Source organism: Eschrichtius robustus, chromosome 2 (genome assembly GCF_028021215.1).
Source record: "Eschrichtius robustus isolate mEscRob2 chromosome 2, mEscRob2.pri, whole genome shotgun sequence".
Lineage (NCBI taxonomy): Eukaryota > Metazoa > Chordata > Mammalia > Artiodactyla > Eschrichtiidae > Eschrichtius > Eschrichtius robustus.
The window spans coordinates 12,156,717-12,173,650 of record NC_090825.1 but is presented as its reverse complement, the minus strand read 5'-3'; the positions used below and the strand labels follow the sequence as shown (position 1 = coordinate 12,173,650).

The 16,934-nt window shown below is 51.0% G+C and overlaps 1 protein-coding gene across 4 annotated transcripts in view; it reads right to left on the bottom strand.

The window, feature by feature from the left end:
* Window positions 1-16,934, bottom strand: part of TRIO (trio Rho guanine nucleotide exchange factor) — a 372,926-nt gene that overhangs the window by 66,810 nt on the left and 289,182 nt on the right. For all 4 annotated transcript variants that reach the window (XM_068535156.1, XM_068535157.1, XM_068535155.1 and 1 more), the window contains exon 34: window positions 13,569-13,812. In XM_068535156.1, the coding sequence (XP_068391257.1) occupies window positions 13,569-13,812 (244 nt within the window). The remainder of the gene's footprint in view (window positions 1-13,568; window positions 13,813-16,934) is intronic.

Here is a 16,934-nt window from a genome sequence, read left to right as displayed (position 1 = left end):
GACATTAATAATTAGGCAGTTAATGTAGGATGAAAAGGTCCTCGAAATCTTAAAAGCCAAAGATGGGATCCGTAAAACAACAGCAGCTACATTTGGAGATGGAAACTCAAATAACACAACTATGAGGAATATTATTTATAATCTCCTCTAAAAACGAATAGTGTTTTCTTGAGACCTGAAACACTACCGACCATTCTGGTAAGTTTTCAGTAGTCGTATCTTCTATCCAGTCCTGAAACCTCAACTGTTAGGAGAAGCAGGCAGCGCTGCAGCTGGACCATCCGAGATCCCACTGCTTCGCGTGGCTGCTTCCCATCCTGCCTCCCCGGCCCTGGTTCCCTCCCTTCCCGGCATTTCCTTTCTGTCCCGCGAGCCCACAGCGCTGGCCTCTGCACAGCTGCACAGCCGGGATCGAGTTTCTCAGGTTCCACGCACAAAGATACTCCTGTTCAGAGGACGTTTTGTCCAGTTTCTTACCCCGCAGATAACACCTCCCGCTCTGGAGGGAGGGGACAGGACGACTGAATCCTGCATCTGAGGGCCCCATTCAGCACATTATTTCCTGCCGCTTTCTAGCGCAGTTGCCAATCCACAAAAGCACCTTTATTGAGGCATTCAAACTCTTCATCTGGGTGCCAAAAATTCGATAGGCTCCTTTTCACTGCTTTACTTACTATCTTTTCACAAACGGTGGGAGTTTTTCTCTTACTTGAACAAAACCAACATTCAAGGACTCCTCTTTCCCACTTTAACTCACTATGTGACCTTCTCTGTTTGCATCAGCATGTGGATTATTTGCAGAATGGCAATATGAGATGGTAACCTCACAAGAACGTTCCCTAAAAAACTAACAAAAACAATAGTGTTCAAAAAATTAGAGCAATGTCGCCAACTCCTGGCAGCCAATACGCGCCTTTCATGTCCCAATTCTGTGAAGCGTCAGAGAGCGAGGACACAGGCCACAGAAGCACCCAGGGAGGGATCAGGGTGAATGGGAAGCCCTGACAGGAAGCTTATCTCTCCAGCTCTTCCGAGGAAGGCCAAGTGGCAGATTTTTTATTTTTTTAGGCAGGGAGGGAGGAGAAAAATTTTGCTCCTGGATGCAAATTGATTTAAAAAAAAAAATTCATTTTCGCTCTTGCTATTGGTTCTTCCATTCACTGACTCACAACAAGCCCCCTGAGGGTCAAGTTCTGTGCTTGACTCACAGAGGAGGGAGAGGAGGGAAGGGGCCTAAAGAGAAGAAAAAGACAGATTTCCATCAAGGTGGCTTCTTCAGGTGGTGGAAAGCAATTAGAATTATCATATTGTAAGTGAAATCAGAAGGTTGAAAATGGATCCTTCTCAGAGAAAAACGACTGCTGGGGGTGGTGGTGGGGTGGTCTTGGGAACATCCACAGCCCCCGGAAGGCAAATGGCCTCGAGTGTGGTGGACCTGGGAGACCGGCTTCTGGAATCAGCTCTTCCACAAATATTGCCTGGCCTTGGGCAACTGAGTTTGTCTCTAGAGGCTACAGCTTCCCTCCGGGACCAAAGGCTCCTCCCAGCTTGTATGGAGAGCAGGACCCACAGTGCTTAAGAACTTGGGCCCTGAAGGCTGACCGCTGCTTTTAAAACCCCATTTTCCATCACCTACTAAGCGTGGTCAAGTTAATTTCTCTGTGCCTCCATTTCCCTATCCTAACACAGGGATGATAATAGTATACGCTGCCATCGGGGTATCCTGAGGATTACATGTACAGAAAAGCAGCACAGTGCCTGGCACAGGGCAAGCCCTCAACATGTCCTACCTGTTATTACTGCTACTCTTCTGAGGCTCCAACAGTCCCTCTGCTGTAGGCTGATTACGACCCCCCCAAATTCCTAAGTTCAAGTCCTAACCCCCAGTACCTCCGAATGTAACCAAATTTGGAGATAGGGTCTTTAAAAAGGTGACCAGGTTAAAATGAAGCTGTAAGGGTGGGTCTTAATCTAATCTGACTGGTGTCCTTATAAGGACAGGAAATCTGGACACCCAGAGAGACACCAGGGGTGTACACACAGGGAGGATCACGTGAGGACAAGCAAGAAGGTGGCCTTCTGCAAGCCAAGGAGCGAGGCCTCAGAAGAAACCAACCTTGCCCACACCTTCATCTTGGACCTTGAGCATCCAGGACTATGAAAAAGTAAACGTCTGTTGTTTAAGCCATGCACTCCGTGGTTTTTGTTATGGCACCCCGAGATGACTAATGCAGCCTCTGCCCCCGTCGGATAACAATCTGCACCATAATCTGGGACTGAAATGGTCCCATTATTTTTGAGGCGGAAGCTAATCTATCTCTAAGAACAGAACTTAATATTCTTTCCTTCTAGTAAATTCAAGGTTCTACAGACTCAGGAGAAGGGGTGGGGGAGGAAAAGGGTGCAACTGAATACACAGGGAAAAGAATACAGAATTCCAGAGCTGCCTTGCAACACAGCCAAGGTGAATGAGCCTATTTACTGTCTTCTCGAATGTCTGAAAGGGCCCTCAGACAACAAACATGCTGGGTCCCCTGTCCTGAGCTTGGTCGGAAGACTTTTGGGAAAATGACGACCCCCTTGAATAGCTGGCCACATGGAACGACCAAGCTGTCCAAAGCATCCCAGCCACCGCTGGTCAGACCACGCTACAATGCGCCTTGAAGGCCCAAGCACCAAAGCATGTCAGAAGATTCCAGGGCAGCCCCGCTCTGTCCAGAGAGCACCAGGAAGGGGGCAGGACCCTTCTCCTAGACAGAGCTGGGTCCGGAGTGAGAGTTCAAAGGTCAACCTCTTGAACCCTCTGACTGACCCCCAGCCTCCCGTACTCTTCTCTTCCCTCCAAAATCTTTTCAGAGTGTCAGTAAAGAAAGAAAAAAGTTACACTGGGGAGGGTTTTAAAAACAGCATGTTTCAAAATTCACTGTGGAATGTTCATCATTGGAAAGTGAAGCCTTCAGAAAGTATAGAGATTATATGGAGACTTCAAAGCCCATTACAACCACGGACAGCACCGTCTCCTGAATGTGTTTCTCACAGGTGACGGGTGGCCTGGATTCCGAGGCAGCCTGGCACAGGTGGAAAGCAAAACAGAAGCGCCACAAAAAGCTATTTTTAGACACACACTACGGGAGGTTACCCATTCTTTGGAAACTACGACCACTCTACATTTAGTGTCAAACTCCTAATTTGCACCTCTTTGACTGAATCTGCAGTAAAATGCAGACACTGGTGAAACATTATTTGCACTAATATTGCACGCTCCTGTGCAGAGTTCTGTGGGAGAACGTCCACCAAAATCTCATCTCACAGGAGTCACACGGAAACTTCTGATGTCATTTACATGAATGATTTTAAAGAGTACTCCTACTCAAGGAGACAGTTTTTGTTTTTCCTAGGTGGGTAAGGTGAAATTAGAGAGCTCAAGGGGTTCGGTACAGTGCAAATATCACGACTCTGATCAAGAATTAAAAATACGTAAAAGCAAATGTCATTAAATAGCATGTTTACTGTGATTTTTTTTCTGATGTGATTAATTTATGATTCAGGTGACTCTTCTTCAAAAGTTTGTTTTCCATGAATGCATTTACCCTTCAACCCACCAATCCCACTTGTAGAATTCCGCTGTATAGACAAGCTTGCATATGAAGGAAAAGACACACACACACAGCGATCCTCTGTGACTCTCTTTGTAACAGCAGCAGACCAGAAGCGACCTGGGGTGCTCAGCCTTGTACCAGCTACTAACCTAAGCCACGTGCACATGGGAAGCTCTCCTGTCCGTGAGAAAGGATGAGGCATGCACCTCTCCATGTACTAAAGTCATTCCTAAAAGGTATGGCTGAGTGACAAAGCCAGGGGCAAAATACTACCTTTTATGTAGGAAAACGGAAGGAGGAATGACTGAATACATGTTTATCTGTGCCTAACAAAGTACCAGATGTAGAAGTTGGGAATGAATAAAAATGGTGAACTATACATGGCCAGTGGGACTGTGGGAACCAGACTTCTCAGTTTATACCTTTTCAGTTTTATTTTTGAACCACGCAAAACATCTAAAATAAGTTTTAAAATTTGGTATTTCTTCCCTTCTTTAGAAAAGAAGTTCTGAATGTGGCGCCGCTGAAATTGTATGTAAAAGTTTTGTACTGATGTTCGTTTTTCTGGGACTAGGTACCACAGCTTCCATCAGATTTGATCAGGGACACATGATTCTAAAGCTTTCCGGGCACGCTGCTTCAGAATCAGCCAGGATCTCTGAAGGTATTTTCCCTTCTCCTTGCCATTTGCAGCTCAACTATTAGCATCTACAGTCAAATCTTTCAAAATTCTGACTGCTGATGGGAAAGTAAGCTCTAGGCACACAAAACAATCACAAGATCATCTCACGTTTCTCAGAACAGAGAAAGGAACGTAGAAGCCAAAGCCAAACACACTTTAGTTTTTCTGGCACACACTTGCCCATGGGCGCTTAGGTGCTGTTTTATCAGGTGTCCTCAGAACCACGATCTAGTAAATACTATCAGGAAACAAGTGCCAACTGACTCTGACTGAAACATACCTGAACATCCCCTCCAGGTACAGCATTTATTCATTTTCAAAATACTTAAGAAAACCAGCTCACTGTACTACTGAACAACCTCTTACCAAACACATCATCTCCCTGTAATTTTTCAGTTTCTGCAGGCGCTAGTTAGAGTGAGTACATTTAAAAGAGAAACCCCAGTTTGCCTAATAAATTGCGAAGTCTGGTATGCGTACACGTCAGAAAGGAGGTAGTGAAAACCATCGAGTCCCCAGAGAGGCAGGAAGCAGCCACCCCCTGCCCAGCCCGAGTCACCCTGAACAAGACACGTTTCAATTCTCCCTGGGATCACCTCTCCCCTGATTACATACCTTTCCCTGAACACTGTGTCATGACCGGCTGTGGGAAGACGGTGTTCGCATTCATTGTTTATGGCTTTGCTATATATATAATTTTTTGTGATCAGCTAATATGGATGGCGTCAATACCTGCTCATGGTTTTTTCCTGTTTTAATAAACACTTTCACGTACAGTTGGAGCATGAAAATACCTCCAACGTGAAGCACTGAAGAGAGCTACGGCCCGCTTATGGGGCTCCGTAATTACACGCTGCATGCAAAGTGCTCCTTAATCACAGGTCTCGGGCTGATCCCCGAGCCCCGGATCCACAGGGCTCAGGGGAGAGAGACTAAGTCTTTGTTCTTGGTGCAACTGTCTGTTCCTCGGTTTTTCTTCCCACAGGGATTTACATTAGCAGCTGTTCAAACAGACGAAAAAGTGCTCTTTTTTCCAAGCTAATTAAAAAAAAAAAAATACAGATCTTCCATTATATATATTCTTAAAGAACGTGTGGGCAGATACAGGTTCGAACGTCTATGCATTGGTGGGCCTGGGGTGGATGTGTTTTCTGATTAACGGGGACAACCTGGCACTAAGCAAATGTCTAAACACAGCAGAATCACAGTATATTCAACTAAAAATTTTAACATTATTAAAGCCTTTTTAATGCCTTACGTTTTCCAAAAACATACATGTCATTTAAAAGTCATCAGCAGTCATCGGTGGTAGGAGACTTAGATTCATCCTTGGGGAGGAGGGTTTCATGACTTGGGAAAGATGAAATATTTGGGTTGAACAAATTTAAACCAAGTTGTCCCCAATGTCCCTGGGGAAATGCAAGAGGCCTGCGACCGGGAGCTCCATTTCTGGTTGCACAGATTTCTTATCGAAGGTAGAGAAGCACCTGAGCATCTGCAGAGCTGCTGCTTTTCTGGGTGGCAGGGGGGCTGGGGAGAGAGCACAGGATGAGGCCTTGGCCCCAGGCACAGAGGCCAGGCTTCCTCTCCCAGGATGGGGCGCCCCTCTGCCGGCTGGGCTGTATGCAGCGGATGCCGTCCCGGGAATTGGGAAGGTGGTCTGGATGGGGGTGAGGAATCTTAGTAACTGCTTGTATTCTGAGCAGGGAAACCGCTTTAAAGTGCCCCTGAGCTGGGGGCCAGCCGAAACCAGATGTTGGGCACAGGCTGGGGACGCAGGTGGTGAGGCCAGGGCCTGGGATTCCTGCGGGAAGACGCACCAGTGGCCATCTGAGTCCTACTTTTCCACTATATGCAAACCTCTGCCAAGTCCTGTCACCTGGTCTCACCTGTACGGCATGGGACCGAGGGGCACGGGAGCTGCGGGGCGGGCAGTGGTGGGCGCCACCCAGCAAGCAGGCAGAGCCACGACCTCACAGGGCCCCGCCGTGGAGAGGGAGGCTGAAGGGGCCAGGTGAGGAGAACAGCCCTGGAGGGAGGGCAACAGGGGCTCAGACGCACTGCAACTTGGGTGCCCTAATTTTACCCTCACCTAGTGGCCGTGCCAGTGGTTACCCTGAGAATCAGATGTGGAGTTTATAACCTCCAGGTCTGGGACCAGGGCACTTCATCCATTCGTTCATTCTAAGAGATTGCATGTGGTATAAATGGTATGTCCATTTGTCACAACTTTGAGCAGTGGCTCCATGGATTTCTCTATGTAAGGTGTGTACCTTTAAAGTAAAAAACACAGAACAGAACTGGACAAAGCGGATTACGATGAACTGTACTCATTTGCCTGTGAACACTGCTGAGACCCCTTCCCCCCCAAGTTACAGGCCTCGATTTTTCTTTTTTGGCTGTGCTGGGTCTCAGTTGTGGCACTCGGGATCTTTAGTTGTGTCCTGCGGACTTTTCTTAGTTGCGGCATGTGGACTCTTAGTTGCAGCATGCATGTGGGATCTAGTTCCCCGACCAGGGATCGAACCCGGGCCCCCTGTGTTGGGAGTGCAGAGTCTTACCCACTGGACCACAAGGCAAGTCCCGGTCCCCAGGCCTCGATTTAAAGCCCTCGTGCCCACCGTTCAGGGTCCCTTCTCTCCACGACGGCTGTGGGCGGAGGCTCTCTGCCCCTCATCAACCCTGCTGTTTAAAGCCTGCGTTACTTGTACTTCCTCCATCACATTTGTAAGTTCAGCACTATTACTGCACCCATCGCTCCTACTAAAACGTTTTAAAGTTCTTTCAGTGAGTTCCTATGAGGTTCCTTGTGTGTCTTTAGTGGTCCCTGGAGTTCATCATCTCATGGGGCCTTTCTCAGGTTACCCTGATGTTAGCCTTTGTGTTGAAATACTTGTTAACTGCACCCTCACCCCCCCAGACTCACTGGATACATTCATTTTTTCCTGTAGGGTTTTTTATTTGGTGAGAAGGGACAGGAGTGTCAGGCAGGGGCAAGGGAGTAAGAACCCCTGCTCCCCGTTACTTGATGACCACACCAGGGGGAGAAAGACGGGATGTGTGCACTCATCGTGTGTGTACCTGCGCACACGAGCATGAGGGGCAACGCCTTGTGGCACATGTTGGGAAACTGGATTTTATTCCGTGACCAACAGCAAGACACTGAAAAAATTTAAGCAGGAGCACAGTTTGACCGGATCTGTGTTTTAGCTGCAAGAAGAGGGTGAGAAGTGAGGCTGGGAGACTTAGTGGGAAGGAGGCAACGGTGGCAATGGAAAGACGAGAATATGCTTGAAATATACGCTTTAGATAAAGGTAACAAAATGTGGTAGGCATGCTCAAAAATTAAAAACAACACTATCATGATCCAGCAATTCCACGTCTGGGTTTTTTTGTTTGTTTGTTTGTTTTTAAAGCCTCGGTTGGGCAGGAAGGGCTATTATTTTTTTTTTTAATTTATTTAATGTATTTATTTATTTTTGGCTGTGTTGGGTCTTCGTTGCTGCGCGCGGGCCCTCTGTAGTTGCGGTGAGCGGGGGCCACTCTTCGTTGCAGTGCGCGGGTTTCTCACCGCGGTGGCCTCTCTCGTTGTGGAGCATGGGCTCCAGGCACACGGGTCTCGGCAGTTGCGGCACGCGGGCTCAGCAGTTGTGGCTCACGGGCTCTAGAACACAGGCTCAGCACTTGTGGCGCACGAGCCTAGTTGCTCCACGGCATGTGGGATCTTCCCGGACCAGGGCTTCCTCCCCAGTGCACGGAAAGCAGAGACTTGAAGAGAGCAGCACTGCTCACAGCAGACCCCAGTGCCCATCGACAGGTGAATGGATAACAAACTGTCATCTATCCCTACAATGGAGTTAAGAGTCAACCTTAAAATGGAAGGACATTCTGACACAGGCCACAACACGGATGAACCTGGAAGACATTATGTTAAGTGAAACAAACCAGTCACAAAAACTTGGGAGGACAGTCCAGTGACTGAATATTTGAGAGAGTCAAATATTCAGGCAGAGAGAAGGATGGATAGCAAAACCCTGGCAGAGAGTTTTGAGAGAGACAAGGAGGCAGCCCAAGGTGGAACCCAGAGAAAAACCTACATTTCAGGTAGTTTCTCATGAAAAATCTCTCACTTTCCTAGTTTTCATTTGGATTAAAGAAAACGTCCCATTTCATTGATATCAATCACGCATCACTGCATTTATAAAAGATAATTCCTGGGTCTTCTCTTTTACCTGATTTTGATGGCACCCACTTTTCTGTAAGTGATGTGGTAAACCGGAAACCACAGGGGATTATTTCTGGAACGTCGTTTTCAGTAAGTGTGGTGTGCTGAGTCAAAGCCCCAGGGTGTAAGAGGCCCAAGTGGTTAGCAAGCAACAAATTTTATTTCTCATGTTTTTGTTCCTCTGTTTTTCTAATGAAGAATTCAGAGCGAAAAAAATCATGTTTTTAACTTCTTCAAAGTGAAATGCAAGTATTGACCTATACACTATCCCAGAGAGAAAAACTTTATAAACAACTTTAAGAGAGATTAAGGCTAAGGTTCCTAAGTGGGTATTTTCTCCTAAATACATCAACAAACTAGCAAAAACACCACCTGGCCACCTCATTAGGGGTCAGCATAAGGAAAAGGGGGAGGTTTGGAAATTGGCCTTCATTCAGAAAGGCCTCATGAGAAATATAACCTGAGAACGTCAGAGCTGGGGAGGACCTCAGGGACCACCCATTTCCACCCACCTCAGGCCCCGGGTTGCAACGTCACCAAAGACAGAGGTGGAATCAGAATGCGGGTCCTCCTGACACAAAGCACAGACCTTGCGAGTTCAACACATCACCTCTTCTAAATGTTCCACCATAAATGTCACTCTCACCCCCGAAACGTCTCCTCTTAAAGCTGAATTTTAGCAAAAAACAATTCAGTGGTGGCTAAAAGCGCAACTCCAACTGGGCCAGGCCAGGCAGCGGAAGACCTCAAGCGACAAGTGGCGCCATGACAGTCACATGGGCAGTCTTTCAGATGCAATAATCTGGGTGTGAGGAGAGAGGAAGGACCTCCTTAAGACTGATGACAGATTACTGCTTTACCCTTAAAAAAAGCAAATACAGTCCAAAGGCTGCCACGACGCGCTTCAGGCATGCGTCCTGCAGGAAGCTCGGGATGCGACTCTGTCCGGTTACTGACCGAGACAATCCTACTTTTACTGAGTATCTTCCACCCGCTCACCACCAACCCTGGGCACTGTTGCCCATCCAGGGCCCCTGCACTGCTCCAGGGATGCTCGCTGGGCTATCCCCGAACCATGGAGCTAAGCTCTCAAACACTATCACATATGGTAGTTCTGGCTGTGAAGAAAGAGGACAGCTGACCCACTCAGTCCAGGGTAGCGCCAAAAAGGGGATGTGGTGCACGGGCCTCGTCGGGAATATAAACATTTCTGATATTCCTGTTTACTTTCTGGGCCCAAGACTAAGCAAATACACAGAGAACAGTGGCAGCTTTCCACGTTGAGAGAGTAGGACAGAAAAATCCCTTGGATTTTCTAAGGGACTAAAGATAATTCCGTGACCCTGTATCAGCAGTCAATCAATGATCACACGCGGGGGTTTGGGGGCCAGTGCTTCTCAATCCGGCGGCTCGGCGGACTTGCCGGGCCCCAGACCAGGAGAAGCTTTGCGGCGGGAGGTGCTGTGAACCACACACACGCGCTGAAGGGGCACAGGGACTTGCTGGGGCCCCGTTCTGAGGGCTGTGGCTGATGCCCGGCTGCCACCTGTGACTGAGAGGCTGTGAGCGGGGACAAGGGCGGCCAGGGCAAGATGAGGGCGAGATGCCAGATGCCAAGGCTGCCCGTCGACAGACACCGCTCCGCGGCAGCCCTCCCGCCCGGACCTCTCCCCCGGATCATGTCCACACTGGAGTCCAGCCTCAGACCCAAAAATAGCTTCTTGAAGAACAAACTGTACAATTATACTTCTTGTTCATTTAAATCGGTGATGTTCTATCCTCCCCCGACATCACCCAGCGAAACAGCATGATCCAAGGAGCCCGGGGCTCATAAATCCTAAGTCCTCGCGTGGCCCAGCAGACTTCCCACTCCAGCCATGCCTCAGAGCGCCGGCGACCCGGGCGGCACTCACAGTGCGTAACGGGCCCTTCGGGGCCGACCTGAGTATTGATCCTCACAGCCACACTGCAATTCTTAAATATCACACACGACCAAATACACAGACATTTAACCTCAACAGGCATGTTTTTCACACTGGAAACTTAAGGTGTTTGGATTGGGGAGTTGCGAACAAATTGAGGCACTAAGGCTGGGAAAACTGGGGGACTAGAGATTAGCGAATGTGCTTGTTCCCCCACCTGGAAGGTCAGAGCGGAAAGAATCACAGACATTTAAGGAACCAGAGGTCAACAGCGAGTGACCAGGGACGAGACATCACGACACCCCCCCCCCCCGGCGCTCCGGAGCTCTGAAGCGTGTGAAGGGCAAGACGGCCCCGCGTGCGACTCTGCGAAGGAGGCCCAGAGGGTGCGGGACACCCACTTCTGCGGGAGGAGGGGCCGCACTGGAGCCCTCGCCGCAGCGGCCCTGCGGCCCAGCCCGGCTCTCAAACCGGAAAGGACTCAGAGTGCACCGCCGCGCCAGCAGACGCCGGCCCAGCGCACGGCGGTATGCGAACAGCCCGCGGTCCCCTGCACACGAGAGCCGGGAGGGGAGCTCTGCCCAAGCAGAGGCCTTGGGGACCGCCTGCTCCCCAGGGGGGCGGCGGCCTCCTTCCCGCAGTCCCTGGGGCTCGTTCTGGACCCTCACCCCTTGCTGTCCCGACCACCCGATGGAGACTGTTCTCCTAGACGGAGGCGCTGGTCACTGCCCGATTCCCTGGACTTGACCGCGCACAGGAGGCTCTGGCACAGGCTTGTCCAAGAGCCCAAGGAGGATCCTCCCTCCCCCGTCTGCCACCCAAGTCCCAACACCGCCGGGGACAGACCACCTCAAGAGCTTCCCTGCACCATAGGAAAAACAAAAATTCGGAACAGAAGGAAAACAATGCCTAAGGCTCCGAGCCCCAATCTATGAACTGACAGTTCACAACAGGTTTTACTCAACGAAGAGACACCTTCTCAGTACGTAGAGGGTTTGTGAGGAGCAGGAGTGACGCCTCAGGTGCCGGAAAGTCACGGAATGTCAGAGGAAAAAGGCTCAGGGGACAGAATGGTAGTTAGGCCAAAAGACAAGCACAAACCCAACCTCTGTAGGAAGTCTGCAGGACAAAGGCAAGTGTGATAACTACACCGTTCTTTCTGCTTGGCTAGCCTGCAATTGCGAACACCAGGAAGTAGAGAACACACCACAGGAAAGGCACATGTGAAAAGCAATCTTTCAGAACAAACGTTATTTGCAGCTTAAGTTCACCGGGGCTCCTCTGCACATAATAGACGAACTTGAAGAAAACGTTGTACTTCATTTTCAACTCAGACTCAAGGACTTAAATACATTGTGCAACTCTGGAAACACCCAGGCCAACGGGTGGCCCAGCACACGCCGCCATCTGAACTCAGAACTCGGTACCACAGCAGGGCAGGTCCAACCAAGGCTGCCGGCACTCAGGGGCGGCTCCCCGGGAAATGCAAGCAGATGCCTCAGCTTCGGGGCAAAATCGGGAAATTCCCTGCCTTTCTCTTTGGATCCCTGGAGACACCGTAGCCTAATTCTTCCAGCTGCTTACTGAGGTGACGATACAGTCACATTCAGGCCCCGAGGGATCCGGAACATGGTTGGGCCTGTAATTCCCGAGGGGGCTAGTCACCGGCTGTTTCCTGTGCAGCTTCACGTAGCTCACCGCCAGGACTGACCCCTCAGCAGCCAGAGGATGGTCTCCAGGACGCGTCAGAATGAATGTAAAGAGGGCACAGCTGACCAACGGAGGGAGCAACTGGAATGTCCCAAAATTAACAGAAAAGAACTGGAATATGCAGAATATAGTGGAGTTCTCTCAGGAAGGGTAAACCAACCGCAGACCCCCAGATCTGGAAGAATCGGCCATCTGCCAACATGGCAGAAAAACAAAGACTGACCTAATGCGGTTCGAAGCATATAAACTCTACCCGCTCTGCATTTTTCTAGAAGCTACAGCTCAGTGTTTCTGAAAAGGTCTTACAGCCTCCAATTAGCTCCTCAGTGAGATGAGAGATTAAACCAGCACGGTCCAACAGACACAGTGCAAGCTGCGTATGTAATTGAAAATTTTCTAGTAGCCATCATTTAAGTAGTAAAAGGAAACAGGTGAAATTAATTTGAATCATACATTTTATTTAACCCACCCTATAAAGTATGTTATCATACCACTTTGCAATGACTATAAAATAATTTACACATTCTTTTTTCATGGCAAGTCTTGCAGTCCAGTGTGTATTTTGCACCTGCAGACGAGCTCAATCCAGACAGGTCCCGTTTCAAGCCACATCAGTCCCACAGGGACCACGTTGGACATTCAGGATAAACATACTCTCGTACTCTCGCGGGGAGCTCGTTACTGACCCATCCAGACACACGTGGAAAAGCGGCCTTGCTACAGTTGCCTGCCTCTAAAGGAGTCCCCAGTGCCAAATGCCGTTTTGTTCCAATACCCTGTTACTTCAGTTGAAAAGCATTTTTTTCAAAAGCCACCTCTCTTGTCACAGCTGCAGACCCCTGACACTGAGTGAGCCCTGCCTGACTCGGCCAGCCTCCCCACCGGGGGTCCAGCTGCGTTCCCTCTCCAGGCAGGGAACCTGGGGCGTTTGGGATGCCCCGAGACACTTTGCCAAGCTATAAAGACAAACTCTCAGGACCTGCATGCTTGACCGTCTAGCACTGAACACTAACAAAATAAAGAATCCACAATGTGAAAACCCAAGATTAGGAAGATGCTGAGTCTGGCCCCGCCTCCCCTACCTGTGTTCAACATCACCTGGAAGAGAACAGTGCCTTCTCGGTCTTCTCCACTTATGAATGACACTGGCCCCCAAAACAACAGCCCCCTTGTCCTTCGCCAACCCGCTATCTTATTACGCGGCCTTGGGAAACGAGGCGATGCTTTGTCATTTCTGAGTGACAGGTGAAACCCTTATTCCATCTCAGCTCCAGATGGATCAAGAAGGCCCGGAGACACAGGGATAACGGGCTGGGGCACGAGTGACCAGGAGGCATCGTACCTATCATGAGGCTGCAGGAAGCGGGGACAGAGCACCGGTGTCGCTTCCAGCAGGGCCGTCATCGCCATGCCCGCCCGCCAACGCCTACCTTTGTGGTTGAAGAAGCCCTCCATCTCCATGCTACTTCTGGAGTGGGCGATGCACAGGGAGCCGCAGGGCACCAGGCCTTCCGCCGCGGGGGACCGGTCGGTGGTCCGCACCAGACACCAGTCAGGCTTGTCGTGGGGCCGCTCCAAGACTTCCACCGTCTGGCCACGGCGGATGGTCAGCTCGGTGCTGTTACAGGCCGTGAAGTCGTGGATCACCACCGTCAGCTCACAGCCGCCGGACAGCTGGGGAGGGAGGGGACAGGTCAGCGAGCCCAGGCCACCGGCCCTCAGCAGGCGAGGCTGGCGCCTGGGCCGGGAGCTCAGCTCCCATTCCACAGCTGGCTCAGAGCGCTGGGCACCAGCCGAATGAGGGCTCTCCCGTGTCCCTGTCCCTTAATTTACGTCCCTTGCAAAACACTCGAATATCTGCTTTTTCACATTCTAGCGTACAATAATGATTTTCTGTGTCTTACACTGTCAGAATCTGATGGTTTTCCATGAGAGTGTCCGACTACTTTTGTGCCTGAGACATACATCCCTTCTCAAAGAGTGCCACAGACCTTTGAACAACGTGGGGGGCTAGGGGCGCCGACCCCCCTGCACGGTCAGAAATCTGCATCTAACTTTCGACTCCCCCCAGACATAACGACTGGTAGCCTACCGTCCACCAGAAGCCTCACCGATGACGTGAACCGTGGACTAACGCGTATTTTGTATGTCATATGCTTTACGCACTGTATTCTGACAATAAAGTATGCTGGAAAAAAATGTTATTAAGAAAATCATGAGGAAGGGAAAATACATTTTCAGCACATATATGTACTTACTGAAAAACAACGCACGTATGAGTGGACCAGGGCACTGCGTCTGTTTAAAGGTCAACTGCACTCATTTTTAAACTTAGGGCAAACTAGTAAGAACTCTGCTTGTAGGCCTTTTGGGGGATTGTTGTGAAATACGGTGATAAAATCAGATGGAGGCCAGCTCCGGCCTGGTGAGAGTGGTGTGGCCGGGGCACTGCGGGCTCCTCAGCGCCTGTGCCCCCCCGATCGGCAGAAGCAGCCACAGAGCAGAGAGCCCGGCATCCGGAAACACGGGCGGAGCACGCCCTTCTCTCTCCGAAAGCCTTCGAGAGCCCTCGCCAGCCCCCAGGATACTCCCTAGCGCGACCCTCCCGACCCTCTGCCACCCACCCCAGCTCCTCCCGGGCTCCCTCCCCGCCCCAAGCCTCAACACGTCCCTCCACACGCTGCATGGGCACCGGCTGACCCCTCATGTGCCACGTGGCTTCTGGCCTGAAGGGCCTTGCCCTCCTTCCCTCCTCTCCTCTCCGCTCACTCCCATCTTCTGTCCGAACTCTTCTAAGTCTCGGCCCTTTGAAGCACACCCAGGAAGTCCGTGAAGAGCATCAACGCCATGATCCTGCTTGGAAAACAGGTGCAGGGCCTTCTCGCGACCGCTTGCCGTCCATCTTCCCTTAGACTGTACACTCGCTGGGGACAGCTCACAGGGATGCTCATTATCGCCCCTCCCACAGGAGGATCTTGTGACCAGCTCCCCGTCTTAGGCCCACCCCCTCTGGCCCTCCAATCCGGGCAGCCCCAGGCTCAGGCTTCACACCGTACCCTCCGTGCTGGGCACTTCCAAGCAGGCACCCGGGGCTGCTGCTTCCCCAGCCCTTCAAAGCAGTGAGTCTGGGACGTGACTCATTACTCGCCCTCACATCTGTTTCTCTTCCAGCGTTGCCTTTTGGGTAAACGGTATCACAGTCAACCGCACTCCTTTGCACCCCCGAAACGCGGTCAAACGGACTCTAGAATGTGTTTCTGACTCCTCCCTTCCTCAGCACGCCCACACCAATCACATCATTTGGATTTCTGCACTGGTCTCCTGAGTGCCCTGCCCGATCCAGGCTTTCCTTCCAAACCACCCGAACACCGCTGCCAGAGTTACCTTCTTAAAACGTTCACACATGCCATCCTCCTATGCAAGAACCTTACACACACATTCCTTAGGTATAAGACGCAAAGCTCCCGTAACCGGGTCCTAGCCCGCCTCCCCGGGCAGGCTCGGCTGCTTCTCCCGTGCTTCACGGCCCAGAGGGGCCATGTCCTCCTTCTGAGGTGGGTCCTGCTGATCCCTTCTGCTTGGAGCCCCCACCTCCCCAGTTGGTCTCGTCTCAGCCCCCGTCAAATCCCTCTGAGAAACTGCTCTTGTCTACCGTCCTTACCACTCTGTCCTTAAACAAATTACGTCTCAAGTCTGACACCAGCCAGGCTTTGGGTTGTGTGTGTGTGTGTGTGTGTGTGTCTGTCCTCGGCACCAGAAAGCAGGTTTGCGTCATTCTTCTGCAACCTTCCCATGCCCAGTGTGTGAGCCCCCAAGTGCCAAGGGCCGGGCGCACAGCTTGTAAGAAGAGGAAGCTAGCAGCAGGCCTCTCCCAAAGCTGCCTCGGGCGGTGCTTTGTACCCAGCAAGCGGTCACACATTTGCTGAAGTGAAAAAGGTAAGATAGGTTTGCTGTAAAAATGAGCTGCTTGAAAACCAAAACAAAACATGGGCTCTTCCTCTGTGACTTCGGGAGTGAACTCTGCCTGTGTGTTTCCTGTCCCCCCCTTTGGGCATCAGCACGGAGACCACAGGAGAAGAGAAGACGGTTGCTGGGCTGAGCTGCGACGTGCAGGGGGAAGGGGCGGCCGGGCCCGCTGCCGGGAAACATCCTGTTCCAGAGAGGCCGCCCAGCCCCACCCCCGGCAGAGAACTGACCCCTACCCGGGCTCGCAGCCCTGCAGTGTCCTCGGCTGCCTGCCGGCCCTCTGTCACGCTCCATGCTCTCCACTGCCCTCCTGGTCTTTCCAGAGAAAGTTCAGATATTTAGAATAAGGAACACATGTCCACTTGACAACCACAGAAAGCAAAACAAAACAAAACTCTTCCAAAATGAAGCATAAATATCGACAAAAGGAATTGTCTTTGCTGGGCTACAAAGGACATTTTCCCCAAGTGACTAACCCCCTTCTAAATGTTACTATGCTGAATCTCACATATCTCACATATTTCTCTGTGAACAGTCGAAGATGCTAATGTTAAAAGGTTAACAGCAGAGGCCCAGCCCGGAGAAGAATCTTCCTCGTAAAACCCCACGTTATGGAAGTGGTTGATCCCTGTAACGAAAAGGAGGAATGTTTCCCATCCCGGGGAAAGCGTGACCCGTGAACAAGCCCCGTGGGGAGCCCAGCCTGCGGAGGCCCCTCAGGCCTGCACCCCCTACGGAGCCTTCCCTCGGCCCGAGCCGCCCGTCTGCGGGGCCCGCTTGCGCACGTGGTCCCCGCGTGTCACCACCCCCGGCCCTGGGAAGCTCCGCTT